The 16,853-nt window shown below is 56.8% G+C and overlaps 1 protein-coding gene across 3 annotated transcripts; it reads left to right on the plus strand.

Annotated features, from left to right (window-relative positions):
- The first annotated feature begins 498 nt into the window (after positions 1-498).
- Positions 499-15,618, plus strand: KLHDC8A (kelch domain containing 8A). Of its 3 annotated transcripts, none has more exons than XM_027659742.1 (7): positions 499-913; positions 6,182-6,248; positions 6,880-7,278; positions 8,839-9,003; positions 10,118-10,333; positions 10,675-10,776; positions 10,977-11,170. In XM_027659742.1, the coding sequence occupies exons 3-7, from the start codon at positions 6,903-6,905 to the stop codon at positions 11,168-11,170; spliced, it is 1,053 nt and encodes a 350-aa protein (XP_027515543.1). In that variant the 5' UTR covers positions 499-913; positions 6,182-6,248; positions 6,880-6,902. The 3 variants fall into 3 exon arrangements, with proteins under 3 accessions (XP_027515543.1, XP_027515545.1, XP_027515544.1); XM_027659744.1 differs by having other exon boundaries at positions 499-680; XM_027659743.1 differs by having other exon boundaries at positions 502-853; positions 10,977-15,618.
- The last annotated feature ends 1,235 nt before the right edge of the window (positions 15,619-16,853 follow it).

Genomic DNA, 16,853 nt, shown 5'->3' on the forward strand with positions numbered 1-16,853 from the left:
ATTTGGGGTGCAGGGAGAGGGATTTGGGGTACAGGGAGAGGGATTTGGGGCTGCAGGGAGAGGGATTTGGGGCTGCAGGGAGCAGGGATTTGGGCTGCAGGGAGAGATATTGGGGTGCAAGGAGAGGGATCTGGGGCTGCAGGAAGCAGAGATCTGGGGTTGCAGGGAGCAGGGATTTGGGGTGGAGGGAGAGGGATTTGGGGTGGAGGGAGAGGGATTTGGGGCTGCAGGGAGCAGAGATCTGGGGCTGCAGGGAGCAGGGATTTGGGGCTTGGTTTGGGGCCCTTGTGGGGCCACAGTGGGGTGGCACATCCACAGGATGGGCTCTTCCCTCCCCGAGCCCTGGGGTCCATCCTCTGGCAGCCGAGCTGGGCAGACCCCCAACCCTTCCCGACCCAGGGGAGGCAGCTCCAGCTTTCCTGCTCCTACTCTCCCTTTCCCAGGAGTTTTGTTTGCGCTGCCGGGAGGGAGGGCGGGCGAGAGTGGGGGGGAGAGAGCGGCCGTTCCAGAACATCCTGTGCCTTAAAAGCCATAAAAGGCTTAAGTATGGAGTGGTGATGCTGGGAGCCCGCACGCACACGCGGCTGCTGCTCCGAGGAGGAGAGCAGATGGGGAAACACCCTCCTCCGTGACCGTCCTACATCTTCCAGAGGGGGAACAGCAGCGCCGCTGGATTTATGGTGATTTTTTTCCCCCCCTCCCACGCAGCGTTCCCAGCCCCGGCTGCTCCCGGCGCCGCTCGCATCCCTGGAGGCGCTTGGAAGGGGATGCTCGGAGGGCACCGGGGATTTTTGGGGTGAAGTTGCGGCGGGTTCCTGGCCATGCTCCGCCCGGCCTCGGTTTCCCCGGAGCTGTGAGTACCTCTGCTCTTCCCGAGCGATCCGGGCGGGAAGGAGGGAGCTCCTCGCTGGAGGTCAGTGGGTTATTCGGGAGAGGATGCCTTGGAAGGGAACAGCTGCCTGCCGGTGTCAGGCTTTCCAAACCTTTGAGTTTGAAAAAACTGGGTTAAAAAAGGTTAAAAAGGATGGGTTCCCCCTTTATTTTTGGCGCAGAAGGGTGGGTTTACCCTTACTTCTTATTTATTTTTTTTTTTATTTTTTTCCTTCCTCCCTGTAGCCCCTAAATCCCGTATTTTCAGCCTTTCTCCTCCCTGTAGCCCCCAAATCCCGTATTTCCAGCCTTTCTCCCAGCCCAGGCCCTGGCAGGGATGGGGATGTGCCGTGACCTCTCCCCAGCTGTGATCTGGCCCAGGCTCTTTCCATTCCCTCCGCAGGGATGCAGCCGAAACACAGAGTGACAGGAGCTCTGCAAACACAACCTGAGAGGCTGCAGGGCTTGAAAAAGCCCTTCTGTGTTTGTGACTCGTGCAAAAGAGGAGCTGTTTGTGCAGAGGCAGCTTTGGGGGGCGAGGGGAGGGATGCAGGATGCTGGTGGGACTTGGATGAGGAAGGGGATCCCCTCGGTCCTGCAGGTTGGTCTTGATTAAATTGTAACAATGAGCTAAACTGAGATGTGAGCAAATCTTACCTTGTTCTGCTGATTCTTCAGCCCACACAGGGAAAAAAAAAAAAAAAAGGCTGGTCTGGGCTCTTTGTCTGTGCTAAAAAAACGAAACAGCTTCTCTCCCTGTCCCGTAGCTGCAAAGGCTCCCGAAATGCTGGTGCTGTGGAATATTCCCTTGCACAACCTCCCTGCCTTGCTCCTGTCAGCAGCTGCAGGAATCTGCCTCTGGCACGAGGAGGGTGGAAACGATCTCGGGGGACGGGGATGGGGGGAAGGGGTGAAGCTGAGGGGGGAGGTCGGAGGGGTCACAGCCTCCAAACTGCCCCTCCGGGTGTCTGCAGGGGATGCTCGGGGGTCAGGAGGAGCAAAAGGAGCCTGTGAGCTCTGCTGCTTTTGATTTGCCTGGTACAATTCATTATCTCCTAATCCTGATGGTTTTCCTCTTTGCTTTTGCCTTTTTTTTTTTTTATTTTATTTTTTTGCCAGCTGGGTGATTTGCAGCGAGAAGGCAGAGAACTAGTGGATTTTTGTTGTTGTTGTTGTTATTTTTCTGGGTAGCTGTTACTATGGCAAGGAAACTTGATTCAGAGAGAGGTCAGCAATGCCAGGCTGAAAATTTCATGCATGTTCTGTTTAAAGAACTCAGCTGCCAGGGTTTGAGCAAGGGAGAAGGAAAAGCACCAGAGTCCCTGGTTTTCAGAGGTTTTCAAGCCTTTTCTGCCTAAAAGTGGGATTTATTTGCCAACCCAGGCTTGGTGTTCTGACATCATGGGCTGAGCTCTCTGGACTGTTGCACAATGGAGTTTTGGGGTGCTGAGCCCTTCTGAAAATATATTTGGTGGCAGAGAAATGAGCTTTATCCCTGGAGGAGGAGGGATTTCTGCTTCCCTTTTGGGTGCTGAGCAGAGAGAATGTGGACTTGGAGCTTCCTGAACCTTGGGTTTCCTGGCTCTGCTGCCCTAAGGAATCATTTCTTTACAGCAAAGGCCTGAGCCCACACCAGGCTGGAGTTTATCTGCCAGATTTGGGCAGACAAATCCCAGACCTGCTTCCAGGAGGAAAAGCAGCCTCACTTCCATTACTGGGATTGATGGGGAGCTTTGGGTGCTGCTCCCACACCTGAAACTTTCTCTGTGTGTTATTTGGGGTGCTCCTCACCCTGCTTCCTTCCAGCACAGGTGAAAACAGCACAAAGAAGCTGCCACTGTGTGTCCCCTCCTTCCTCATCACTTGCTGTTGTTTATTCCTTGGTAAAGCTCTGATTTTACCCAATATGGGATGGGATAGCAGGGAAGCTCCAGCTGCAGGTTGGGGTTTTGGGGAGATGTGGGGTCCCACCTCCACCTGGAGCTTCCCTGTGTAGAGGAACTGAGCACTGAGCCCCAGAAGAGCAGGAATGATGTTCCCAGGACAGCCTGCCTGAGGTGCCCCTCAGGGCAGGTGAGTGCTTGAGGAGCAGGAAACACTTCCCTTCTCCAAACTGTGCATTTGATCCTGTGCCTGGAACAGCTCCAGGGAAGCACCCAAGTGTTGCTGTAACTGGAATTGCACTGGGAAGAGAGTCAGGAGCAGGCAGGGCTGAGCTGGGCTGTGCCAGACCCTCCCTTTTTGGGGGTGGGTGAAATTCCTGGAGATCTCCCCTCTGTGTCCTCCTTCCTGGGCTTCTACTACAGCCTTTGGGACAGAAATGGGTTGATTCCCTGCCCTGAACCATCTCCTTTGAGCTGCCTTCCTGGGGCCTGTGCTCTGTCATCTCTCCTGCTCTGGGTTTGATGGAGCACAGGCAGCCAAGGCAGAGCTGGAAGGGAGCTGCTCCCTCCCACCTGGTGCTGAGGAGCAGGAGCTGTGATTCCTGCTGGGCTCTGGGTGCTATTCCCAGAGTGTTGCCCCTGTTCCTGCCTCTGTGGTGATGCCTGTCCCTGGAGCAGTGGGAATTGTTGCTGGAAGTTGTTGGGTGCTGCTGGGTGTCGGGTTGTTTGCAGCCCCTTCTCCCTTGGGAGACACAGGAGCCTTTTCCTGGAGCAGTTTAATGGATTCCTCTGCCCCACTGGTGACTGTACCTGTTTTAACCTTCCCCTGGTGACAGCAAGGAGCACGTGGGTTGTGTTTGGGGCTGGCAGATGTGATGTTCTGGACCCAGCTCCAGATGGGGCTGTGATGGGAGTCCTGGGCCTGACCCATTTCCAGAGCTGGTGGTGGAAATCTGGGATCGTGCTGCTGGAGTCAGTGGAGCTGATGGTTGGAGGGAGGAGATTTGGGCTCTGCACTGAGGGAATTTCACACCTGGAGCAGCAAAGCTCCCAAATCCTGGGGAGAGGTGGGATCAGGAGGAACGGGGAAGCAGCGCCGAGCACGGACATCTCTCCCTGTTCAGCCCATGGATCCCTGTGACACCCACCAGCACTTGTGATAAACCACAAATCATGGCAGGTGAGAAATACCACTGACCCAGGGGCTCTCCAGGATGAGCCCAGTGTGACCTGCAGGGTGAGGAATGGCTTTTCCTTGGAGTGTCCCAGCACAGGGAGCTCAGTCCTGCACACCAAGAGCCCTGACCTCCTCTCAGTGGGTGCTGGGGGGGCTCCCCCTGCCCAGCCAGGCTCCACATCCACTTGGAAAAGACCCTGGAGGGTTTGTAGGTGCTTGCTGAGCTCTTAAAGCAGGGATTTTTGTCCTGCAGGGTCAAGGTTTGGGTGCTGGAGTGGGCTCAGCTCCTCTGGTAGAAAAGCAATTTCCCTTCCTTTTGATTTCAAAATGTCAATGCTTCCAATTAGTTTGGGATAATGAAGTGGTAAATCCCTGTCCCTGGCTGCAGTGCACTGAGGGGGTGGCCAGCAGGTTTTCACAGTGCTGGCATTGCTTCCCAGGGAGCTCCAGGTGATGCTGGAGACAGGGAGACAGAGGACGTGGGCACAGCGTTTCAGCTGACCTTGATTTTCTTTAAATAGCATGGAAAAGGAATAGCAGGTTATTTGTATGCCAAGGCAGCTGAATGCAGGCAGAGCTTTGCACTACAGCTGCTGAGGGCTCTGGAGATGCTGGTTGCCCTTCTGGGATCACACCTGGGCTGAATTTCCAGGTCTTTGTTCTGAATTTCCAGGTTTTTTGCTCTGCTCATTCCCACAAAGGACCTGCCCAGCACTCCAGAGAAATCCTCAGGCATCTCCAAGTGCTTTGAGCCATGTTCCGTGTGCTGGTGTGTTGAAAAGGAATCTTTAGGCTATTTTAGACAAGTGTTCTCAAGCTTTGGATGGTCCTTAATGACAGCAGAGAAACTGCCTGGCACCAGCAGGGGCTGTGTCTGTCAGACATCCGAGTGGTGCTGCTCGTGCCTCATCCCAGCACTTTGGAGCTGAAGGAATCGAGGCACGGGGCAGGAAAAGAACTTCTGGATGTCTGAGTGAGAATCTCTCGTGCTCCTGGAAACAGGAGCTGCCTCTGCTCCTTTGCTGATTTGCTGTGCTGGATTTGTCCGTGGAAATGCATGAATATTCACCTGGAGAGAAAATAAATTATTCATGAGAGCAGTGGCCCAGAGCTGCTGGAAGTGCCAAGGCCCAAATTCCGGAGCTGATGCCTTCTGGGAGAAGGGAGTCCATCCCTGTGAGGAACCCAAGATTGGGTTGATTTATTTGTGCTCAGATATCTGAGACAGAAGAGAGCAAGCTGGATTGTTGCACCCCACCCCACATCCACACTGGGCTGAGGGTGAGCTGAGGTGCTGGTCCTGCACTGGGTGTCAGCCAGGACAAAAGGACACGGCTCCAGGAGCGACCCTTTGCTCTGGGGGCTCCCAAACTGTGTCCTGCAGCAAAGCAGAGCCAGCCAGCCCCCCCTCTGCTGCCAGGGAGACCCTTCTCAGGGGCTTAGTGGGACCTCAGCAGTGGGGAAACATCTCAGGAGTCTGTGCATGGGGAGGGGAGGGAATGATGCTGCCCCAGAGCAGAGCAGGCTCAGCCAAGAGTGTCCCTTGGTTGGGTTTTTTTGGCAGCTCCTGGCTCTGCCCTTCAGTCCCGTCCCCAAATGTCTGAGCAGGCAGCACGAGCTGGGAGGTGCTGCTGTGTCTGCAAGGGCACAGAGAATTCTGACTTTGCTTTAAGGGCAGTTGTTAAATAAACCCAATTACACGGTGAAGGTGGGGATGTTCAGAGCAAAACCCCCTTTACTCCATGCTGGGCAGGTGAGCAAGTGCTGCCTTTGTTCCTCTCTCTTTGCCCTCTCTCCATCCTCCTGCACTAATTAAGCTCATCTGCATCCTGCTCAACGACGTTCAGAGAGAGGAGATGAATGGTTTTCCACCGTGGTTTTCCAGCCAGAGCTGGTGTTTCTCCTGCAGGGATCCCTCCCAGCTCCCGGCGGGTGGCACAGCCCTGGGCTGGGCTTGGAGAGGTGGGACCTGGGGGTTACTGGGGTGGCTCCTCCCCGGGGTCTGCCTGAGGATGTACCTGACGAGGAATCAACCTCGTCAGAGGAGGAGGATGCAAGGAAAAGTTCCCCAGGAGGCAGGAAAACAGCCGGGGAAGTGAGCAGGGTTTGAATGTCACTTGGGGGCGGGGATGCTCGGGAGGCAGGAGAACAAAAAGCAGGAGAACAAACTGACTCCAACCCGCTCGCCTCATTATTTTTATTTTTTATTTCCCCCCGCACAGACACCTCTTTTGTTTTGTTTTATTTTTAGGATCGGGCTCTGCATGAGCTCCTGAGGCAGGTCTGGATCTGCGGGATTTGTGGAGATGGAATGAAAGGTACCGGTGGGGCTGCTCTGGGGGGGGGGAGCAGAGGGGCTGTGGGGAGGGAGGGATGCTCTGCTCCTGCTCTGCTCCTGCTCTGCTCCAGCCTGCCAGGGCAGGAGGGTGTTTGCACTCCCTGTGTCTCTTGTTATTTTTCCCTGGCTTTTCCAGAAGGGCACTGAGGGGCTGGAGCGAGTCCAGGGAAGGGAACAGAGCTGGGAAGGGTCTGGAGCAGCAGGAGGAGCTGAGGGAGCTGGGGGGGCTCAGCCTGGAGAAAAGGAGGCTCAGGGGGGACCTTCTGGCTCTGCAACCCCCTGACAGGAGGGGGGAGCCAGGGGGGTTCGGGCTCTGCTCCCAGGGAACAAGGGACAGGAGGAGAGGGAACGGCCTCCAGCTGTGCCAGGGGAGGGTCAGGTTGGACACAGGAGGAATTTCTGCCTGGAAAGGGTGGTCAGGCCCTGGAAGGGGCTGCCCAAGGAGGTTTGGAGTCCCCACCCCTGGAGGTGTCCAAGGCAGGCCTGGCCGTGGCCCTCAGTGCTCTGGGCTGGGGGACAAGGTGAGGACGGGGCACAGGGTGGGCTCCATAACCCTGGAGGTCTTTTCCAACCTCGGTGATCCCACGTCTCCACAATTCTCTGCCCTGCAGCATAACCACCACCACCCCCCACCATGGAGCTGGCCAACACCAAGGACTTCCAGTGGAAATCCCTGGCCCCGCTCCCAAGCCGCAGGGTTTACTCCACGCTGGTGGAGGCCGGGGGACAGGTCTTCGCCATCGGGGGCTGCGACGACAACGGGGTCCCCGTGGACTCCTTCGAGGTCTATTCCCCCGAGGCCGACCAGTGGACAGCCCTGCCCCCCATGCCCACAGCCAGGGCAGGGGTGGCTGTGGCCACGCTGGGCAAGAGGATCATGGTGATCGGAGGGGTCGGGGCCAACCAGCTGCCGCTGAAGGTGGTGGAGATGTACAACGTGGACGAGGGCAGGTGGAAGAAGAGGAGCTCGCTGAGGGAGGCGGCCATGGGCATCTCGGTGACGACCAAAGGCAAGGGGGGAACCTGCCACCAGGCTGGGGGGGTGGGGAGGGCTGGCATCGGTTCACAGGGTGGTGAGTGAAAGTTGCACTCAATGATCTTAGAGCTCTTTTCCAACCTATTTGGTTTGGTGACCAGTTGGTGCATCAGGCCCAAAAGCTTCCTGGGCAATGGCATGGGCTTACCTTGTTCTCCAAAATCTTTTCTTTGGCATCAGTTCACAGGGTGGTGGTCAAAGGTTGGACTCCCTGGTCTTAGAGGGCTTTTCCAACCTAATTGATTCTGTGATCAGTTGGTGCATCAGGCACAAAGGCTTTCTGAGTGTGGTACAGTGTTACCTTCTTCTCCAAAATCTTTTTGACATCAGTTGACAAGGTGGTGGTTGAAAGTTGGACTTGATGATCTTAGAGCTCTTTTCCAACTCAACTGATTCTGTGATCAGTTGGTGCATCAGGCACAAAGGCTTTCTGGGCATGGTACAGGGTTACCTTATTCTCCAAATCCTCTGGCATCAGCTGACAAGGTGTTGATCAGTCGAAGGTTGGACTCGATGATCTCAGAGGGCTTTTCCAACCTAATTGATTCCCTGCTTGCTGCATCAGGCCCAAAAGCTTCCTGGGCAGTGGCACAGGGTTACCTTGTTCTTCTCCAAAACCTCCTCTGTGCTTCTAGAAGTTGAACCTCGTGTTTGTCACATCCCACCCGCTCAAGATGTTCTGTAGGAGGCTGAAAGCAGATAAACCAGGGGGGTGCTCTGTGTTTTCAGCCTTGGAGCCACAAGGGCCATGACTGTGTTAGTCCCTGGGGGGATTTTGGACAGGTCCAAGCTCCAGGGTCTCAAATCAAACTCCCTTAGTGTTTTGAGACAATTTTGGCCCTTCAGTGCTGCAGATGCTGGAAGAATAGGAAAGGTGCTGCTGGCTGAGGGCAGCCAGGCTGAAAGGACCTGCCTGAGGTTTGGAGCTGGGCCGAAGGTCTCAGAGCCACAGAACAGCTTTGGTTTGAGGAGACACCTCTGATCCAAGCCCAGAAGCAGCCAGGAGAGAGTTATCTTCATGGCCATGGGCTCAAATCATTGTATGAGGAGGGGAAGCAGCTGGTTTTGTGAAGCTCCTCTGCAAGCTTAACCCCTGCTTTAAATGCCCCGAGCTCTGCATTATCAGCCCACCTCATTTCCCACTTTCTAAGGGAATCTGTGGAGCACTGACTTCCTTTGGTGTGCTCTGCCCTGCTTTGAAGAGCCTGGGCTGGGAGCTGTGTTCCTGAGGTCAGGCAGCTCCTGCCGTGCCCCAGGATTAGGGATCTAATCTGCAGGCAGCTCCTTTGAAAGCTGCTCCGTTTGTTTGCTTAAGTGGCTTTAAAAGCTACCGTCAAGGAATGCTTAAAAATAATGTTTACCATCCTGGGGATGATTTTCCAGTCTGAGAATAAGCTCCTCCTGACTGATAAGGCAGGGTCAGTGTGGGGTGAAGGGCCAGGTGTGTTTTTGCAGGGCAGGGATTTCTGGTGCTTTTTTGTCATAATATTGGGATTTTTTTTATTTTTTTTTTTTGGCTTCTGGCCCTGTCCAGACTACAGGGTGTATGCAGCTGGTGGGATGGGATCTGACCTGCGGCCACACAACTTCCTGCAGCACTATGACATGCTCAAGGACATCTGGGTGTCCCTGGCAGCCATGCCCACACCCCGCTACGCTGCCACCTCCTTCCTCAGGGGCACCAAGATCTACGTGCTGGGTAAGGACCAGCCCTGCCTCCTCCTCCTCCTCCTCCTCCTCCTTTGATCTGAGCACTGAGAACCTCCCTGGAAGAGGCTTTTGGGGATGTTCTCCTCCATCCTTCCCCGATTTCTCACGCCCTCAGAAGCACTGGGGGGTTTTGGGGCGGGTTTGGGTTCACAGCTCTGTGATGAGCACCCATGAGAGCCACTCCAGCACCCTGGGAGCTCACAGGTCCCTGCTGGGTGGGTGGACTCCCCTGTCCCCCTCCCCACACTGCTGGAAGATGAGGGTCCACTGGTCTTTGCCTGCTTGGTTTGCAGCCCTGTGACTGTGTGCTAAAAGCCCTTGGACTCAACTAATGCATAAAATACTTCAATAAATAAACACTTCTATGCATTTTATAGCAGCAGCAGCTTCACAAAGGGACTGCCTTTGGCAGAGGAAAGACCTGTGTAGTTGGGTTGGAACAAGCCCTTTGCAGGGGATGATTTCCATGAGTTTTTGCCTTGTAGAAATGAAAACTGAGGCAGAGGAACGTTGCTGTCAGCTCGTGGCCAAACGGCACGTCAGGATCAAAACACACAAGTCCCGATTTCTCCAACGGCCAGACAGCCCTGGTTTGCTTGAGGGGTGACCAGAAAAGAGCCTTTGATCTATTTTGCACTTTGCTGGCTGCTGGGGAACAGTCTGTGAGCCCGGGAGCGAGCGCAGGCTCTGCCTTCAAAGGCTGAGAATAGCTGCCTTCATCTGAGCCCGGTGGGTGCAGGGATAATGTGGATCCTTGGCAGTGGGAGCAGCAGCTGCTCTGGCTCTCCTGCTCTCAGGAGCTTGGCAGCAAGGCCAGGGCTCGCTGGATCCAAGCTCATCTGAATTGCAAAGGCTCCCCGAGCCTGATCCCCGCTCTGCTGTGAATTTGTCATGATTTAACCAGTGCACACCAAACACCTCCCTGTGCCAGCGGCCGCTGCCGGGGGGGTGATGTGCTGAGAAATGAAGGGTTTTCGTGGCATGAACCCGCAGCTGAAGGAGAGGGAGCACAAAGGTGCAAAATTCCCTGGCTCAGCAGGTGACCTGAGAGCCCGGGATGCTCCTGTGGTGCCTGCCCTGACCCTCTCCTCCCCCTCTCCCAGGTGGAAGGCAGTCCAAGTACGCCGTCAACGCCTTCGAGGTCTTCGACACGGACACCAGGTCGTGGACCAAGTTTCCCAACATCCCCAACAAAAGGGCCTTCTCCAGCTTCGTGCCCACGGAGGACAGGCTGTTCAGCCTCGGGGGGCTGCGGCAGGGGCGGCTCTACAGGCAGCCCAAGTTCATGAGGACCGTGGACGTGTTTGACGTGGAGCAAGGTGGGGCTGTGAGGGGGCACTCAGGGCTGGGCTCGGGGCTCTGCTGGCCTTGCAGAGCACAGAGCTCTCACCTGCTGAGGCCTGGGGCTGCTGGTGCTTGAGCCCAGCCTAGAGGAAGGCCTGCAGTCAGGATTAACAAGCAAAAAGGGGAGACCATGGTCCAGAGGTGGCTGGATTCAACAGCTGCCTCCTGACCTGGTGATGAGGGACCCGACCCATCTCACGGGGTTTTATTACCCCAAGGTGCAGCAGCAGAACTGCACTCCCTCAGGTGAGAAGGTCAGAGGGGTTTTCCAGGAGTGGATGCTCCCATAACACCCAGTGTGTCCTGTCCCTCCCAGGTGGCTGGATGAAGATGGAGCGCTCCTGCTACCTGAAGAAGAGGCGAGCAGACTTCGTGGCTGGGTACCTGAAAGGCAGAGTTGTCGTGGCTGGGGGACTAGGTGAGGCACTGGGGATGCTGGGAACACTTCTGAAGCCAAGTGTGGGTCACGTGTTATGGTCACAAAGAGGAGAGATCCTGGTCCTGGCTGGCTGGAGGGAGCAAAGAAAACTAACCCCACAAGGGAATGGGGTGCAGAGCACACAAGGGATGCTCAGTGGTTATTCCCAGATAACCCAGTGCCTCACTCTGTGCTTCCAGGAAACCAGCCGACCGTCCTGGAGTCTGCAGAGGCCTTTCACCCCGAGAAGAACAAGTGGGAGAGCCTCCCCCCCATGCCCACCCCACGCTGTGCCTGCTCCAGCATCGTGGTGCGGAACTGCCTGCTGGCCGTGGGGGGGGTGAGCCAGGGCCTGAGCACGGCTGTGGAGGCCTTGTGCCTCTCGGATTCCTAGCTGGATTCCCAGCTGGATCCTGCCTGGAGCAGGACCTGCCCCTCGCTGGCCCTGGCAGTGGCATTGGTGGTGGTGCTGGCAGCTCCCGGGGTCAGGTGAGTGCCACCCAAGCTGTGCTGGGAGCTTGGAAGCCCAGCTCTGGAGCCACCGGACAGAGCTGCTGGTCCTCTGCTGGGCACTGCTGTTGGAGCCCCATGGAGGGACCCCCTGTTTGGCCAGGGGTCCCCTCCAGTCACCTTCAGAGCTCTGTGGGGAGATCGAGGTGAAGGAACTGCTCTCGGCGCCGGTGTCGTGTCTCCTGCCCACGGGAGATCTGGGAATTGTCTCCCTGCAGCCATCCAAAGGGTTTGGAGAGGTTGGGACTATCCAGCCAAGTCAGTGGTGGCTCGGGGAGGACTGTTGTGGTGTTGCCCTCTTTGAGCATCCTGGGATCTCTGTGCTTCCCTGCACGGATCCCTTTGGCTGCAGCCAGGGAACCTCCGAGCCTGCAGCCAGACCCAGGGGATCATTCCTTTGCCTTCCTAGCAAGGCTTTTCCTGCAGACCTGTAGCATTTGCCTGGCACTTGGGCAGAAGCTGGAGCCAAGAGCTGCCAGTGCTCCCTGAGGGATGAATGCCCAAGGGGGGGGGGGGAAGACCTTCCTTTTGGCACAGGATGAGCACAGATCCTGCCTTTGCTGGGCTTCGTGCAGAGATGGCCTCAAGTCACAACGTTCCAATCTGGTTTTAGCTACTTTAATCCTTTGGGATCTTCCCTTCAGCCCTGGGAGAAAGGAGCAAAACTGAGCTGTGCCTCTGGTTCTGGCACACTCTCACCCTGGGGACAGGCAGTGGTTTGGGTGATGCAAAAAAAACCCCCCAGGCGCCCCTGGCCATTTCCCCTGCTTTGGTTTCACTCTTCCCAGGCAGTTTTTGGGGTACAATTCCAGCTTGTAGCAGTTGGCACCATTAAAATTGTCTTTGGAAAAGCCCCTGGGGGAGCCTGTTCTGTGCTCTGGGGCTGTGCCAGAGGGGTGTGACTGTGTGAAAATGTGGGACCCAGACTGGAAAGGAGGAGAGGTGGGAGTCTGGGATCGTGGAATCACAGAATGCTCTGGGTTGAAAGGGACCTTACAGAGGCTGTGTCATTCCATGGGCAGGGACACCTGGGCAGCCTAAACCTGGCCTGGGACACCCCAGGGATGGGCAGCGATGTGACCCCATCGTTCGTCCTCTCCCGAGGCGTCCCCTCCCTCATTTACGCGGTCCCGGGGCTGCGGGGCGGGGGTCCCTGTGTCACCGCGGTGTCACACGGAGGGTGCGGAGCCGCTGCCGCGGAGCACCGAGGACACCGTGCGGCCGACGGGGACACAGCGGGGCCGGGCATCGCTCCCGCCGCTTCCCGGGAGCGGGAGAGGGTCCCATCGGCCGGCACCCGGCTCCTTCTCCAAGCTGGATCCCCCACATCCCGCAGCTGGGATGGCAGGGAAAGGGCACCAGCTCTGCCGCTGCCACCCTGCCCACGATGCACATCTCGCCTGCCTGGCTGCACACACGGCTGTGGCAGCGCCTGTCAGAGAGTCATGGACTGGTTTGGATGGGAAAGGACCTTAAAAACCATCCAGTTCCACCCCCCTGCCGTGGGCAGGGACACCTCCCACTAGGCCAGGTTGCTGTGCCCGTCCCCTGCCATGCTCCCACCTGTGGAATCCTGGGGTTTTCTTCCTTTAGGCACCGTGGTTTGGAAGGTGGATAAATGCAAATAGCTGATGGCAGGAAGGAGCCCTGTGTAGCTGCACAGCTCTGGCTGGGATGCAGGGCCAGGCATTTCTCTCTGACCACATCCCTGGGTGACTCGAGGGCTGCTGGGTCTGGCAGAGCTGAGGGAAGGTGCTCAGAGCACCTCCCTGCATGTGGGTGCTGCCTCCTGACCCCTGAATGCTCATAAATCATCCCTTTGAACTACAAAAACCCGAGGAAGACGGAGGAGGCTTGGAGGGAACGAGGAGCCTTCTCCTCCAGACCAAACCCTGCCTCTCCCTGCAAATCTCCATTTCAGCTGCCTCTGCACAGGGTCTGGCTATTAATGAGGAGTTTTCCTTTGTCCTTAAGGAACCTTTCCCACACACACAGCACAGCCTGATGCTCCTCTGCCCTTGGTTTCTCATTAGCCCCAAGCCCTGCTCAGCTCAGCAAGGCCGAGGCTCTGGGCTGGGGGCTGCTGTGCTTTGTTGAGCTGGAGCGAGGGGAGGAGGGATCTGCTGCCTTTGTCTGGCTGCAGCACAGCTGGAGGCTGAGCCTTTGCTTTCTCTCTCTCTCCAGAAAGGCTGGAGAGAGTGACAGACAAAGCAGTGTCATGGGAATAGAGCTGCTGTAAGACTTGATGAAGAGATGGCAGGGACAGGGGACAGGGCTGGGGGTGACAGGCAGTAATCAAAGCTGGGGATGTGCTGAGCATTCAGAGAGGGAGAAAAGAGGGGCTCTGAGTCCCCATGAAAGGAGAAGCAGGTCCAGGTCAGCTGCCTTTGTAGTGAATCCCAAGCTCTCACCACCAAACAGGATCCTGGTACATCCCTGGCTCTGCTGGGTCCCAGCGGGGGCTGGTGGCACTGGGTGCTCCTGGCTGGGGGGGCTTTTCCCCGTGTTGGAGCCAATGCAGAGCCCAGAGGAGGGAAGGTGGCATTCCCAAGCTGTGGCAGGAGCTGCAGGATTGAGAACCATCTCCACTGACGGCTCTCACAGCTGCACCTTGATCCCTGCCCTTCCCTGGGATGCTCCTGCTGCCGTGGGAAGGTGGAACCTGCAGGAGATTTGTCCCAACCTGCTGCTGTTTGTCACCCAAGGGCCGTGCCCGCCCTCCAGGTGATGGAAGTGCAACCCTGGCCAAGGCTGGGGAGCAGGGAGGGGGATCAGGTGCTCCTGGCTGTGGGTGCAGGGGGTGGTTTGTGTTGTTCAAGCAGGTTGAAGTGGTTGGTTTGGGCTGAGCTGAGCTCCCAGAGCTCCGAACAGCAGATGGCATCCATGGGCTGAGCTCAGGCTGGAGCAGCACCTCCAGCAGCCCTCCCGCTGCCCTGGCCAGGCAGAGATGGACCACGCTGGTGGGATGGCTCCAAAATCCCATTTTGGGCTGAGCTCCTGGCTCACAGCACAAGGATCCAGCAAAGAAATGGATGTGAAAAGAAAACGCATCTCCTCCAGCATCTTGTTCCCAGTCATCCCCTCTGACCCAAACACCTTCCAGCAGCTGTGACAGAGCTGAATTCTGCTCTAGGATCCAAATAGTCCTTAAAGCTGCTGTCCAGAGTCAGTCAGGGAAATGTCTCTGGGGTTGAATCCTGCTGCTGCAGCTCCCTGAGCTCTGCAGTGAATCCCTAAGGAACAGCCAGCTGCAGAGGTTCTTTCCCTGGGTGAATGCTGCCTGTGGTTTTCTGCAGATGATGCTGAGTGTTTCCAGCCTGGGAACTGGTGCACCTTGGGCCTGCAGGGACCAGGTGAACCCCCAGTGGTACAAACGTGGCCTCTGCTGGGAGTTGCCAGCGGTGGGGGGGAGCTTTGGTGTCTGTGTGGGGCAGACAACCAGTGTTTGGGGTGAGGGGTGATGGCAGATCCCGCTGTTCCCTGGAATTTTTTGGCTGTTCAGCCTTGGGCAAACCCAGAGGTGCCCTGTGAAACAGGGAGTATGAGTCTGTGTGCACAGAGGGGAAAGTTGTGTGCGTTGGTGCAACACCAGTGCATGCAGCCCCCTGGCACTGCCAGTGCCTGTGTCCCTTGGGACCAGGTGCAGGTGTGGCAGCACAGGCAGGGCTGTCTGTGCATCCCAGAGTGACAGCTCCAGCTGCTCTGTGCTCCCAGGGCACCGACAGAATTCCCACCCAGCGAGCTCAGGGCTCACCCAGCGCTGCACCCACATTATGACAGCACATACCTGTGAGCCACTGTCACCTCCAGCTCGTCCTGCTGTCTGTGACAAGCAGAGCTGCTCCCAGGGCTCTCCGGGAGGTGTTTGCATGAATTCCCTCGTTTCCCAGCTCAGTGGGTGGCAGACACACACCGGGGCCTGTTGCACCACCGGGGGTTGGTTGTGTGGTTCCTCCCTGCTCTGCTCCGTGGGAGCTGCTGCCCTGGCTGGGCTTGGTCCTGCCCACACGGGAGGTTTTGTGGCCTCCAGGCTGTTGCTGCCCTGGTACGTTGGGCAGGGTTTTTCCCTCAAAACAAACTCAAACCAAACTGCAGTGTTTGTTCTTGAGGGACAGGGAGTTCAGTGGGCTGCCCACCCCCTCTCACCGCAGGAGTTTGTTGTGCAACCTTAAAAACCCATTTAGATGCCAGTTCAGGACTGTATTTAAAGGGAGTGCTCAGACCTCAGCACAGAGGACCTGCTGATGCCAGAGCAGCTGAACCTTTCCTTTAAGTTGTGGACGGTGCTGCAAAGGGAATACCTTAGAAATAAAGCAATCAAATATAAAATAACTCTGTTTCAGCCCAACTTCCCTTCTGCAACACGCAATAAATCTGACCTGCTTTAGAGAATTGCTGTCAGCAACCTTCAGAATGGATTGGCAATTATCTGTGGTGTCTTTTCTCTCTCCCTTTTTTTTTTTAATGTATGTATTATCTGGGAGCTGCACTGGCATGGGATCACGTTTTGGTACAGCGAGTGCTCTGAACGCTCTGCTGGGACATTCTTTGTCACTGAGCTCCAGTGGCTTTGTCACCCACTTTCTCCTGTCCCTGGGAGGCTGCAGAAGGCTCTGGGCAGGTCCTGCTGCCCCAGTTAGCCCCCAGTTCCACAGGACCCTGTGCCCACCCAGCCCTCCGTGCCCACCCTGCTCCCCGTGTGCCTTTATCCCACACCCAGCGGAATTCCCGGAGTTTTCCACTGACCTACTGGGGCTCCACAGATCCCTGACTGGCCCCGTGGCCGTGTCCTCGCCTGAACTCCCGATGCTCCGAGTTTTCTGAGAGGCTTTTCAGCCCCAGCCCCGGTGGCTGCTCCGACACAGTGGCCGAGGGCCCTCCTGCCAAAATCCATCTCTTATTGTCTGCGAGCAGCCTTTGTCTGCACAAACAGGAAACTGCCTCAGAACAACCTCCAGCAGGTCTGGTTGTGGAGCAGAAATCACTCCTGTGCCTTGCCATGGACCCACAAGTCGGGGTTGTTGGGGACAAGGCTCTTTGGGGTCGCTGCTGCCCTTTGGGATCACTGCTGCTCTTTGGGGTCACTGCTGCTCTTTGGGATCACCTCTGCACTTTGGGGTCACTGCTGCCCTTTGGAATCATCTCTACCCTTTGGGGTCACTGCTGCTCTTTGGGGTCACTGTTGCCCTTTGGGGTCATCTCTGCCCCTTGTGGCCAACCCTTCCCAAAAGGGGACTGAGTGTAGTGTTGTGGGGATACTGTCACAGAGCTTCAGCCGTGGATTCCTCTCTGGGTAGCTGGGAATGGATCTCTCCTGTGCTGCCAGGGCTGCGGTGGCACTGGGGAATACCAGGACACTGCCCCATCCCTGCCAGGCTCCCAACCCCCAGGCCAGGAATTTCCCTCTGGATAGCCGGGAATGGAGCTCCTCCCTGCTGCCAGAGGTGCAGTGGCACCGGGAAACACCAGGATATGTCTCTGCCATCCCCCCTGTCGGGTCCCCAACCCTGCAGGGACACCAGGAGTGGAGTCACCCCCGGCTGCTCCCGCTGCCAGCAGACAAACCA

Source organism: Corapipo altera, unplaced genomic scaffold (genome assembly GCF_003945725.1).
Source record: "Corapipo altera isolate COAL_440 unplaced genomic scaffold, ASM394572v1 77b, whole genome shotgun sequence".
Lineage (NCBI taxonomy): Eukaryota > Metazoa > Chordata > Aves > Passeriformes > Pipridae > Corapipo > Corapipo altera.

Bases quoted from the DNA above. Each gene is read 5' to 3' on its own strand.
- KLHDC8A (XM_027659742.1), top strand. From the start codon at position 6,903: ATGGAGCTGGCCAACACCAAGGACTTCCAGTGGAAATCCCTGGCCCCG. The intron at 10,334-10,674 runs GTGGGGCTGTGA...TGTCCCTCCCAG, and splicing joins CGTGTTTGACGTGGAGCAAG to GTGGCTGGATGAAGATGGAG. The intron at 10,777-10,976 runs GTGAGGCACTGG...CTGTGCTTCCAG, and splicing joins TGTCGTGGCTGGGGGACTAG to GAAACCAGCCGACCGTCCTG.